Consider the following 12,345-nt stretch of genomic DNA (forward strand, 5'->3'; position numbering starts at 1 on the left):
ATATATGCGTCTTGCGAAGACGAAACACATTAACGATGAGACAATATGAACCAAATTGTATCTTTGAGTTATAAAATTTAGGTCTTTATTTAATTACCAACGATATTAACACAAAGTAATAATAAAACAAGTAAAAACACATGCATGCTAGGATCCTAATTTTAGTCCTCTTCCCCTTCCCTTTTCTTATCAGGGATGGGAAAGGAAAGTGGGTTACAGAGGAGGGAAGCAAACGGGGATGTATACTCTTTCTGTCATCCGTCGATTAAAGGTAGTCAACGCAACTGTAAATGCAATCTATGTGCAACGATCACTTCGCTATTTTCAAGCTCATAAATAACTCATTACTTCTATATAGTAGACTAGTTGTCGCCCAAGACTCCAACGACGGTATTAATAACAAACATAATTAGTAGCCTATGTGTTCTTCCACAATATGTTCTATGTGTATGCCAAATTTCATCAAGATGCATGCAGCCGTTCTGGAGATACCTTCAAACAAACATCCATCAAAACATTCGCATCTATATATATAAAAGAAATTCGTGTTAGTTACACTATTTATAACTCAAGAACGGCTTTACCGATATGCCTGAAAATTGGTGAGGAGGTAGCTTAGAGCCAGGAGACGGACATAGGATACTATTTATTTATTTATTTTCGAATTACGCCTTGAAGAGCTGCTTTTTATTTAATTTAATATTATAAATGCGAATGTTTAGATGGATGTGATGTGGATGGATTGATGAGTGGGCTACACTAATTAAGTTTTTATATATCCACGCGGACTGAGTCGCGGGCGACATCTAGTTTATAATATTAGTAATATTGCATTTCGATTCATGTCATATTATAATTGTCTAGTATACATTATCTAGTATCGAGGCATCCTTAATGACAGACATTATGCAAAGTCTTCCAATTTAATCGATATTATAGATCGCATCGCATCGCATCGACAACGCTGTTCCCTTGACTTCCCTCGACTGACTCATAGTAATAATAGGTTCGGTAACTTATCACTACTTATCGTTAGCCAATTCCTTGAATCTTATACGATTGTTCTCTTGTTTACCTTCATAATTATCTGTTTAAAATGTTAGCATTTATAGTTTTTACAATTGAAGCGGATAAACCGTAAAAGAGTTAAGTACCTTTATTTTAACATTTTTTCCTGTTTTATAGCTATATTTCTTTTTAAGTAAACTAGAATTATTATTAAGATTAAAATGTTATAACTTTATGATTTGTTTAATTATAAAGTGTGTAAAATACATTTTACTGTTATAATGATAAAATTATTATTTTCAGCTTATATCGCCATCTATCGGTGAGTAGGTAGAATTTAAAGTTAAATTGATTGAAAAATGAAAAAATTTAATGTAACTATTTTGTATATTTCATAACATTTATAATATTTATTTATGTCCAAGGTTTTGATAATCAAAAGCCCGTAGCGTAAAAAAATAAGATTTGCCGTTTTTCCTTCAGAATTTGTCACTTAGTGGCGAAGATTTGCACTTACAACATGGAATACATTGAAACTATTTGCAGCTAGATGGCAATGCTAATCTTGATAAGAAAACTACGTTTCCACTATATTTTCACTTTTACTTTGTTTCAAAAATTAAAAAATCAGAACAAAGAATTAACGATTTAATACGATAATTAAAGAAAAACTCTAAAAAATCATAAAAATGTATTGCCATATGTAATAAGGGTTAGCTTGCGAGCAACATTAAAATCATACGTCAAACATTTTTGTATTCAGATTTCGCTTGTCATCCGAATTTGTAATAATCATCTAAACTTTTTCATTCAAATTTTAAAACAATGGCTTTACTAGATTTCTGCCGTCTTGACGAAAAGATTAATTTAAAACCCGTTGATTCCCTTGCTTCATTTCAAAATGATATTATCGGATACAGTCAAAACTTTATGAACAGCGCTCAACTTGCGACTCCACCGTTTGCGAATGTAAGTTCAGGTTATTTTTTATTAAATAAATATATTTATTCTATATATCAGCATAATTTTAATACTTCCATCTTCTATTACAGCCGGTTGAAACGTTAGCACAGTTTAACTCAAAGGATGAGACTGGACGAGATATTAAAATTGAGTTCGACCATGGAACAACAACTTTGGGATTCCGGTATAAGGTATGTAGCATTTTTCGTGTTTTTCATGGTTCACCCAGCAATGGTTTTTCATTAGTGAACTTCCTGATAAAAAACTATCATCCAAAAATGTATAAAATTATGTATGGAAATGGAGGTATTTAGGTAAATATTTTATCCTTTAAGATAAATATTTTGTTTAGGGAGGAGTTCTATTGGCAGTGGATTCCCGTGCCACTGGTGGTCAGTTCATTGGTTCTCAGACAATGAAGAAAATTGTAGAAATCAATGACTACCTTTTGGGTAAGTTAACTTTTCAAATGAACAAAAATAATACTATTCATGAAGTTCAAATTATTGATGTTCTACCAATTGCTAAGTTGCAGGAAACTATTTTATATATCCTAGGTTACTTTTTTGTTAAGATTTTGAACACAAATGTTCTCTTTATAATATCTTTATATGTGTCCAGGTACTTTGGCGGGTGGTGCTGCGGACTGCGTTTACTGGGACCGTGTACTCGCTAAGCAATGTCGTCTATACGAACTACGTAACCGTGAGCGCATCTCAGTGGCCGCAGCCAGTAAGCTCATGGCCAACATGGTGTATAACTACAAAGGCATGGGACTCAGTATGGGAATGATGCTAGCTGGTTTTGATAAGAGAGTAAGTTAATTTAGAACATCATAATGCCTAGTTTACATTAACTACTGCTCAAAATTAGCACTGATATAATGTAAACACAAACCAGTGCCAGTGAGACAAAATAGTCTATGCCAAGCCAGCACTGTCCTACTGACTGGCAAAATGCACACCACACATAAATTACTTCCTCTCACCTAGTCTATTGCTATTTTCAATTGTTTATTATAAAATGTTACAAGATATCAAAGAATCTTTCAATATTTCTAGGTACTAAGTCTCCTTTTCTGTTAATTTCGTATCCATAGGATTTCTTTTTGTATGTCATTCCCATGTCACTGTGGTGGATCTTGAAAGTATCTTGTTATCGAATAGTTTTTTAAAAAGTTCGAAAAGCATTTGTTGTAGAAGTATCTTGCTTATCGATTGTTTGATTTTGGTACTTCAGTTTCTTGCAGCGTTTCATATATGTATCTTGCTACTTTTAGACATTATTAGTTAGAATCCTTTGGCGCGGGCGCACTTTTCTTTACAAAGTCAAGTGTCAGAATTATTAGTGAGGGGACATAAACATTGACATTTTAATAAGGCTAGTGTTGCGCCAGTACACCGGCACATTGTCAGATTTTCTTAACACTAGTTACAATAATATTTATTTTAGGGTGCACAGCTGTACTATGTGGACAGTGAAGGTACAAGAACACCAGGAACCGTATTCTCTGTGGGCTCAGGGTCCGTGTATGCATTTGGTGTACTTGACTCTGGATACAAGTGGGATCTTGAGGATAAGGAAGCACAAGGTATGTTTATCTCATTCATTTATATAATATCCTGTCTTACTTACTTTAAAATTGGATATTTATTAGCTTTTGGTTCAAGTTATGACTAACTTCATTTTTTATTTCCCCGATAAATTATCAATTTTTTTTTAATTTTCTAAACATGGACATTTAAACAAAGCATACAATTTGACGCATAAAGTTAGAAAACTAAAAGCAACAATTTACAGGACGTTCCATAATTTGAATATTTTATGTTAATTTTGATTGTTGCCATTTTGGTTTTCCAGAGTTGGGTCGCCGCGCCATCTACCACGCGACACATCGTGACGCGTACTCAGGCGGTATCATCCGAGTGTACCACATTAGTGAGAATGGTTGGGTGAACATCTCCAATGAGGACTGCTCCGATCTGCATTACAAATATCAAGCAGAGAAGGGACTGTCAGATGATGCTTTTTAAATTCTTTATTATTATAAATTCATTAAACTTTTCATATAATTCTTATTGGTGACAGCCCTATAAAACATGATAAATATTTGTCAAAGAAATTAAAATTAGGCAATGGATTTTTAACTTTTTAATGTCTTTGAGTGTTACTTCGCGATTTTAGCGACATTAGGTTGGTATTTAAATTTCGTTTACCATCATTACCATGTTAGCTACAGATTTTTTTTTATATCATAAGGTAGCAAACGAGCGAGCGGCCACCTAAAATCGCTAAGTGACCGTTGCCCATAGACATACGCAATTGCATGCGTTGCCTACCCTTAATCGACGGAGGAGAGGATGCACAGAAACAAAATATCTTCCCTTTCCATGCATCCTCTCATCCGGAAAGTCCACTTCCCATCCTTTCCTTATAAGAAAGAGGGTGGTAAGGGAAAGAGGACTAAATTAGGCCTCCGGGACGCACACTCATCAGACGAAACGCGGAATTGCTTCCACTTGATGCCTGTCTTCTGTGTGGTCGTGGTATTTCACCGGGCGAACCGGGCCGATTCGTGCGAACATGTTAAAGCGGGCTCTACCACTGTTAATTTTTTTTTAAATCCATAGCAAAATTTGAAAAGAAAAAATAAGTAAACCAACTTTTATTGTTTATTAATTCTAAATTCAGTACAAGTTACATTAACTAAAACACTAACAATGTGTAACTTAACTAATTAATACAAAAATAAGTAATTGTGTACGACAAAATTTTTATTACAAGAAAACGTTTCATTTTAATTACGTATTCAAATATAGATAACAAAAAAAAAACAAGAAAATTGAAACCTACCAATAACCATTTTTATCATTAACTGTTGGCTTCTGAGATCAAAATCTCCAAAAAACATATCGCCATCCCTATCATTCTTGACATAACAGAGATAACAAGATAAACGGAGATTCAAACCTCAGAAACCCACAGTTAATCAACTTTAATTTACGAAAATAACTTTATATAAATTAAATATTTTTAACACAACAACCTGAATATAATACTAGAAAGATCAAATCTTGAATATTGACATACCATTGGTTAACATAACACTGACAATCCACACTTCAGACTGTCCGAAGGCAAGGTTACAGAATAAAGGGCATATTTAAGGCCTACATTTATTTTAAGTCTTGACTATGCGACTAGAAATATTTAGTACAAACAATTTATACATGCTAACTTATATTAAAACTTAAGGTTTCTTTTCCCCTTTATCAGTTTGTATTGTAACTTCTTCATATGTTTCCTCAAGCTCCCAATCCTTCAACGGAACTTCTGTTAACCTGTAGAACTTGCCGTGTTTACCAATACCTTAAAAAAAAAAACGCAATTTAATTTAAATAAATCGTCTGTAAATCATACTTAACTTAGTTAATCTATTAAAAAAAGATGCTAATTTCTGGTAATTATCAAAAATGTGTGATCAATAACTTAAAAAAAAAACAGCCTTTATAAAAACAAATTTGAGTTAAATGTAAATCTGTATAGAAACAAATAAATTCAGTTAATATGATGTTTTTAAATATCTTTGTGGCTTGGAAACACAAAACACCCTGTATACTAGTATTTTGTGATCTAACCTTTCTGGAATTTCTTGACACCCTCATCTATGTCTTGAATAGCACCTCCGAGCAGGCTGGCAATGATCGCCTCTTCTCTCATGCTCTCTTCACTATTGGGGTTCAGTTGGGAGTTTACTGCAGCCAACTTATCCATAATTAATGCATTTTGCGGGAACTTGACCAGAGATTTGGCTAATTTAACTGCTTCGCCAAGTGCTGGGATAGAAAACAAAATCTTTTTATATAAAATATAAGTTATCTTCATAAACCTTGACACTACTTAAGAATACGCGATTATTTTATATCATAAGCTAACTTGCCACAAACGAGGAAGTGGCCACCTGAAATAGCGAAGCGGCCATTGCCCATAAACATACACAATTGCATATGTGTTGCCTAATTTTAATCGTGCATCCTCTCATCCGGAAAATCCCCTTCCATTTCCCATCCTTTCCTTATAAGAAAGAAGGTGGGAAGGTAAATAGGAGTATTATATTAAAGAGATATAGCACAATTACCTGTTCCAGTAGAAGTAAGTTTGCAGGCCAGTCCCATTGTATGTGCTTCAGTGCCAGTTATCAGGCGACCTGTCATCAACAGGTCTAGTGCTCGCGACAGACCTATCAGACTTGTCAGACGTCGGGCTCCATATATACTTTGTGGCACCCCTGAAATAAGACAATATTTATGGCAGATAATTTTATTATTCAAAAGTTGAAGAATAAATAAAGCTACAGTAGGTTTAAAGAAATCTATAGTTTTAAATGGGGTGTATTAGCCATTAATTACATCAATTACCTTATAAATTTCACATAAATACATATAAATACTAGCTGTCGGTGCGGGTTTAAAAAATAGATAGTAGACAATTCACAGACAAACTGACTTTGCATATAAAATTTGATAAAAATTAGTCAAGCCATTTCTAGCCATAGGGATATGGTAACATTGTGACCCAACAATTTTACTCAACTCACCAAATCTTCTGCCGAGACAACCAACTACAGCAGTATCCTCAATAACACGTAGATCACAAGCTAATGCCAATTCAAATCCTTCAGCAACAGCATAACCTGTTACTGCTGCTATTGTGGGCTTATCACATAGAGGTCGTCTGAGAAGTCTTGACTAAAATAACCAAAGGAAATCACTATAAAACAAATAAATATACACTTGCATATAGCTTATTAGTTAACGCTGTCTAGTTTTGAAGTGGAAGTTTTCAGGGGGAAAGAAATTGTGATTAATTCATTATTGAGTTCTGGCTTATGCAAACTGGAAAAACTATAGACAATTTTCATAATGGGAGTAAAAAGTTATGGTGGAACAATAAGTGAAAGTTGACATTAAAAAAAAACATTTAAATAATATATAACATTTTTCTTAACTTACAGCTGCATCTCGAAGAATATTATAACCTTTGGATCCCATCTCATCAAGGTCAAAACCAGAGCAGAATGTCCCACCTTCACCATTGAAGACCAGTACTTTGGACTCTGGGTCTTTATCGAAAGCATTTATTGCGGCTGTCATTTCATGGAGTGTAGCTTCATCCAGACTGTTCCTTGACTTCTGACGATCTATGTTTAATGTTGTGATACCACCATATTTCTCAATAGTAATGTCTGAAAGAGAAATCCTATATTATTGATATGAAATCAAATCATATATATGAGAGAATGTTTTTAATAGAATCGTGACCAAAGTAATTACAATTATACTATAATAGTGAGCCTGATCTTCGCAGTCGCAATTGGAACTAAACTGAGCAAGATACTAAGTAGATATAATTTTTATCGTCATTTGTCGCTCGTTTTTCAGCTTATTTTAGTCAGCCACTACTATATACAAAATTAAACACTTAATAAAAACGAGTTAAGTTGAATATTACATACTTTTAACAATTTCTTCAACTTTTTGTGGTTCCTGCTCTTGTTTTTTGGCATCGTTCGACGCAAATCGAATAATGTTAATACGTGCAAATGGCACATTTCTCGATAAAACAACTCTTAACATAGATTTCATGATATATTATTTATTGCAAACTATTTGCCGGCTGAAATCAAAATTGCGAATCAACAATTTAACCTAAAAATTACAAACGGTAAATGTCAATGTCAAATAGGAATTGCGTAGCTTTTGCCCACTTATTATTTTTATAACAATATTCAACTTAAAATTATAACTTGCTTTTAGCTATTATAAAATTTGAAGCTAAAAATGGTATTTTATTATCGTATTAATACTAAAGAAAATAGTTACTTCTATAAACTGTAGAAATTTTATAACTTTTGAATTTACCAAATTTATGGTTTGCTGTCAACTGTCAATGTCAAATGATCGTGGGCCGATTCGATTGTCTCAACTTTGTCTCAACTATTATTATTTTGTTAATTGTGTATAGAATAATAAAAACTTCATAGTTTCCTTTTATAATTAAATATTGAATACATATGTGTTATGGGTGACGCGTGATTTAACCTTAAATGTAGTTAAAGAACATTATTAGCGAAGTGGAACTTTGAATCTTTCGAACTTTAAGATCAGCTGTTAAAGTAAAATGAGTTATCTTTCGTATTTCGTGGATAATTATACTGCGAGTCTTTATGACATTATAGGTAAGTATTAGATTATATATACAAATAATGAGCGACACAGAAAAATAAAAATATAAGGTAGTTTTTTCTCAATGGTTAATTTCCGGTTTGATATGATAAAAACAGATTATACCTATATATTAGACTAATACGAATCATATGAAAATATCTAACATATAACCTTGTAACAATTAAGTTTTTATAATTATTAAGTATAAAAAACTTGTTGCTTATGTGGTTTATTAACTATTACAATCTACCAAAGTCCATGGTACTAAAACAATATTTTCAAACGATTTTGTCTTCTTAAATTATTTGCTTTAATCAAAACTTATACAGGCAACCTTGCATAAGTGACAATCATTGTCTGGTCCCAAAGTACAACCTCCATAAGCAGGAAACTCCAATTAGAGAGACACATAAGTGAGAAAAATATTGAGGTCCCTAGAACTTTTGCTTAACCAGTTCAACTGTTTTTGCTAACTATTTAATAGCATATTTACTATAAACTAGTGATCAACCATTGGTTGAAATTTGGTCATAATTCTTAATAAAAGATTCCTTGCATTATTTGTAAAGTAATATAATTTTTGTAACAACATGCATTGTTGTGACCCTGACTTTGCTTGTGTAAAAAGATACACAAATAAGAAATCTATATATAGGTTACTTTCTGATGTAATTAGGAGAGATAGTTAGCTAGTAGTTTAATAGTTGCACATTGTAGTTTTTGAGTTTATCTGGAACAAATATGTAATCAAATGTTTCACTTGAAAAGCCTTTGTTCTTTAAATTTCAACTTTATAATTTCTCAATAGGTTTTACAATTCCTTCAACAAATTTAAATTTGTTTTTAAATTTTCTGCCGTGTTTGTTTTTGGCGATTTTATATAAATTTAATTATTGATGCATGTAAACTAATAAAAATTCGACTTATTTAAAGAATAATATGATAATTTTAATTGAACAAAAGATCGTTTATATTGTTCTTGATTGTATTGTATGTTGATTTAACGGAATTCATTTTGGGTTGAATTATTTATATAATTAAATAGGAAGCGTTTTCAACCATACCAGATTATTACCATTTCATTGATTTATTTTCGCCATACAGATTACTAGAGTAACATTTTTCATTTTCTACCATTGAGCCTTATAATACCAACTTTGAAAGGACGAGGTTGGTTATATTGGGCTTGCACCGACTAAAACCCCACTGCAGTCGCGACCGGCGCTAACGAGAGGAGGCGGGATCTTCGTTCGGAACTCAAACGCCCAGCTAGGTCCTTTGCACCCAGCTACTACAGACCTACTAAACAATTATTTAGAGCAGTCTTTCCCAAAGTGGGCGATAACGCCCCCTTGTGGGCGCTGCAGGTCTCAAGTTGCGGGTTATAGTAAAAGTTTCGTTTAGAATTCTCCTTTAATATACATATATAGGTCACAATAATTAATTAATTTAATTTGAAGTTATATTGGTTTTTAAATATGTGAAAATACGGGGTCATTGGGGGGTTAATAAGGTTACGTGAGATTGTAATTCGCAGACATGTGGCGCCCCTATCTGTCCAGCGCCCTGGGCGGTCGCCTGACTGTCCCCCACTCTAACGCCGACCCTGAGTGAGGTATTATTGTATTCGTATTCTTCTCCGGCATGCTAATAATCATACTTGTTATTTTATTTACTTAATTCGTAGTTTACAGAAGGAAATAATGACCGTTCCGAAGTACGCAGATTAAATATACAACTACAATGTTGCCATACATGCAATTGTGAACTTAATTTTATTTTCCAATTAGGTACAGACAAAAAAAAACACCGTGGGTATAAAGAGGCAAAAAGGTTGAAGTTTTAAGTTAATTATGGGAACGTCAAGACATTTACGATGTTCTCGTACATTCTAGGATATTTTTTTAATGAAAATAATATTATAGAAGCTATTATGAACGATTACATCTTAATCTTACTAGTATTATAAATGCGAATGCGTCTCCGGAATGGCTCGACTGATCTTGATGAAATTTGGCTAAAGTAACTAAGTTTTTTTTAATTCCGCGCGGACGGAGTCGCAGGCGACAACTAGTAATGTTATAAATGCGAATGTTTGGATGTTTCTTAGAAGGTATCTCCAAAACGGCTGCCGTCGTGCTGAAGTTTGATATAGATGTAGAAACATATAAAATATAACACGTATGTAAATTTAAACCATCATTCGACAAAACGACCACACTAAATTAATAGTGGAAACTGCACATAACTCAGAGACGTTTGCTTACTAAAAGATCACTTGTAGTGTAGAACTAAGTGAACTGAACTGAGTTAAGTGTAGTTTCCACTGAATAATTTTATAACCTACAATTCAATATCAGTTCTGTTGACGAGAGATTCAAAAATAGACATGTCAATAGTGAAAATTATCGCCACAGACTTTGCACCTCCTGTCTGCACTTACAAAGATATTGCACAGAGTAAAAAATATTCATTTTATCTTTTTTTTTCTTTCCGGTGAATGTTTTTTATCATTTCAAAAGATAAAGTTATGCAAGCAAAGTTCAGTAGTCAATCAGCCGTTTCTAAACGATTATTTTTTTTTATTTTCACACTGGCTGGATGCCTGAACTACCGGAGATAGGTTATCTATTAAAAAAAACAGTTAACAAAGCTTTTATATGGAGTTTTTGAAGTGGAAACATATATATAAAAATGCCGATAAAGATGGTCTGTCTGCATGTAATACGAATGTCACATTTCATGCATACATGACAAGATGTACACATTTGCGTTATAACGAAAAACATTTTTAAAAAATGTATAAATAAAAAATGTTCTGTCCCTAAGTACACGTTTGTTCAGGGTAATTTCCGGTTAGATCGATTTTGACGCGACTTTTAATGAAAGATAGCTCATGTATACTGGTGAAATTCAATAAAAAAAAGAAATATAAGAGAAAAAAAAGAAAAAGAACTCGCGAGTATCAGCCAGTAAGAAAAAAAGTATTAATTTCTTTTTATTTTATATTAGTAGACAAAATCAGCCAGTCTTTATTGCATCTTGAATTAGCTCGTCCTTTAAAAAATATCTTTCGACGTACATTCATCAAATATAATGACAAGTTTGTAAACCTAATATTATAAGGACGAGTTCAGTAAATAAAGGGATCCTATGTATATTGTCATAACTGCTTTTTTGTGCAAAATTTAACTTCATGCTTTATGAACTATACTAAAAACAAGATCTTTATTTTATTGGATTCATAGTTTAAATATAAGATTTTACGAACGTTTAAAAAATTTGACTAGAATTTAGTCTCCTACTAATCCATTGTCGTAAAATCTTAACATACTATACTATCTTTATATATATAATTCTTCTGTGAGTGTGTATGTCTCTGAACTTCTCTCAAACGACTGGACCGATTTTGATGAAATTTTTTGTGTATTCAAGGGGATCTGGGAATGGTTTAGATTCACAATTTTCATCAAATAATAACTTCATATTAATTTATTCAAATTAAAGACGTGTAGAAAGGACAACGTCTGTCGGATCCGCTAGTATATTATATAAATGCGAATGTTTGAATAGATAGATGTTTGTTTGAAGGTATCTACAGAACGGCTGTATGGATCTCACTAAAATTTGGCATAGATGTAGAACATAATCGGAAGGAACACATAGGCTACTGATTACGTTTTTTTTTTAATTCCATGCGGATGGAGTTGGGGGCGACAGCTAGTAAATAAATAAAATATTTATTGCGACATTATATATATTTTGGTTGAAACCATGTCTCCTGAACTAAGTTGCCATGGGTTTAGGAGCCAATCCCTTTTCCTTGCATTAATTAAATCATGTGAAGTCACTCGTGACTTTGGGTAGGCGCCGAGCCCCTCGGTGGGGACGTATAGTGAGCTGATGATGATGTAAAGTTTGGTGCCTAAATAGAAAGAGAAAAAATACATTTTTATAATACATTTAGCACAATGTCTCTTTTGAAAAATGTAATTTTTTGGGTTACGACTATTTGCGTTGTAGCCTTAAATACAACAGGACCGGATCTTGGTCCTGCACAGGTGTCTAGACCTTTTTTGTAACCAACAGGTTCCAAAGGACGCATCAATGGAATTTTGAACTTGCCCAGGTGATCTTACACCTGCTT

General features: G+C 33.0%; 3 protein-coding genes across 3 annotated transcripts in view; 2 read left to right on the top strand and 1 right to left on the bottom strand.

The window, feature by feature from the left end:
* The first annotated feature begins 1,794 nt into the window (after positions 1-1,794).
* Prosbeta5 (Proteasome beta5 subunit) lies at positions 1,795-4,028 on the top strand. Its single transcript, NM_001312389.1, is given in 6 exon segments — positions 1,795-1,977; positions 2,061-2,162; positions 2,324-2,423; positions 2,593-2,786; positions 3,424-3,562; positions 3,832-4,028. Coding segments are annotated over 6 exon segments (852 nt in total). The 5' UTR covers positions 1,795-1,833; the 3' UTR covers positions 4,005-4,028.
* Positions 4,029-4,845: 817 nt separating this feature from the next.
* LOC106120934 (probable enoyl-CoA hydratase) lies at positions 4,846-7,701 on the bottom strand. Its single transcript, XM_013316436.1, has 6 exons — positions 7,487-7,701; positions 6,984-7,216; positions 6,569-6,719; positions 6,110-6,259; positions 5,610-5,807; positions 4,846-5,340 (listed from the first exon to the last, which is right to left on the bottom strand). Exons 1-6 carry the CDS (start codon positions 7,614-7,616, stop codon positions 5,222-5,224), a joined length of 981 nt encoding a protein of 326 aa, XP_013171890.1. The 5' UTR covers positions 7,617-7,701; the 3' UTR covers positions 4,846-5,221.
* A 268-nt stretch (positions 7,702-7,969) lies between these two features.
* Positions 7,970-12,345, top strand: part of LOC106128872 (transmembrane protein 68) — an 18,392-nt gene continuing 14,016 nt past the window's right edge. The window contains exon 1 of the mRNA XM_013327343.1: positions 7,970-8,209. Within this exon, the coding sequence (XP_013182797.1) occupies positions 8,152-8,209 (58 nt within the window). The 5' untranslated portion in view covers positions 7,970-8,151. The remainder of the gene's footprint in view (positions 8,210-12,345) is intronic.

Source organism: Papilio xuthus, unplaced genomic scaffold, assembly GCF_000836235.2.
Source record: "Papilio xuthus unplaced genomic scaffold, Pxut_1.1 DF829758.1, whole genome shotgun sequence".
NCBI classification, from domain to species: Eukaryota; Metazoa; Arthropoda; class Insecta; order Lepidoptera; family Papilionidae; genus Papilio; species Papilio xuthus.

What these genes read in the sequence shown, in the direction of transcription:
- LOC106120934 (XM_013316436.1), bottom strand. Translation starts at nt 7,616, where the DNA reads ATGAAATCTATGTTAAGAGTTGTTTTATCGAGAAATGTGCCATTTGCA. An exon ending in AGTTGAAGAAATTGTTAAAA is followed by an intron (nt 7,217 to 7,486) that starts GTATGTAATATT and finishes TTTCTCTTTCAG; the next exon opens with ACATTACTATTGAGAAATAT. An exon ending in ACTTACTTCTACTGGAACAG is followed by an intron (nt 5,808 to 6,109) that starts GTAATTGTGCTA and finishes TTTCTATCCCAG; the next exon opens with CACTTGGCGAAGCAGTTAAA.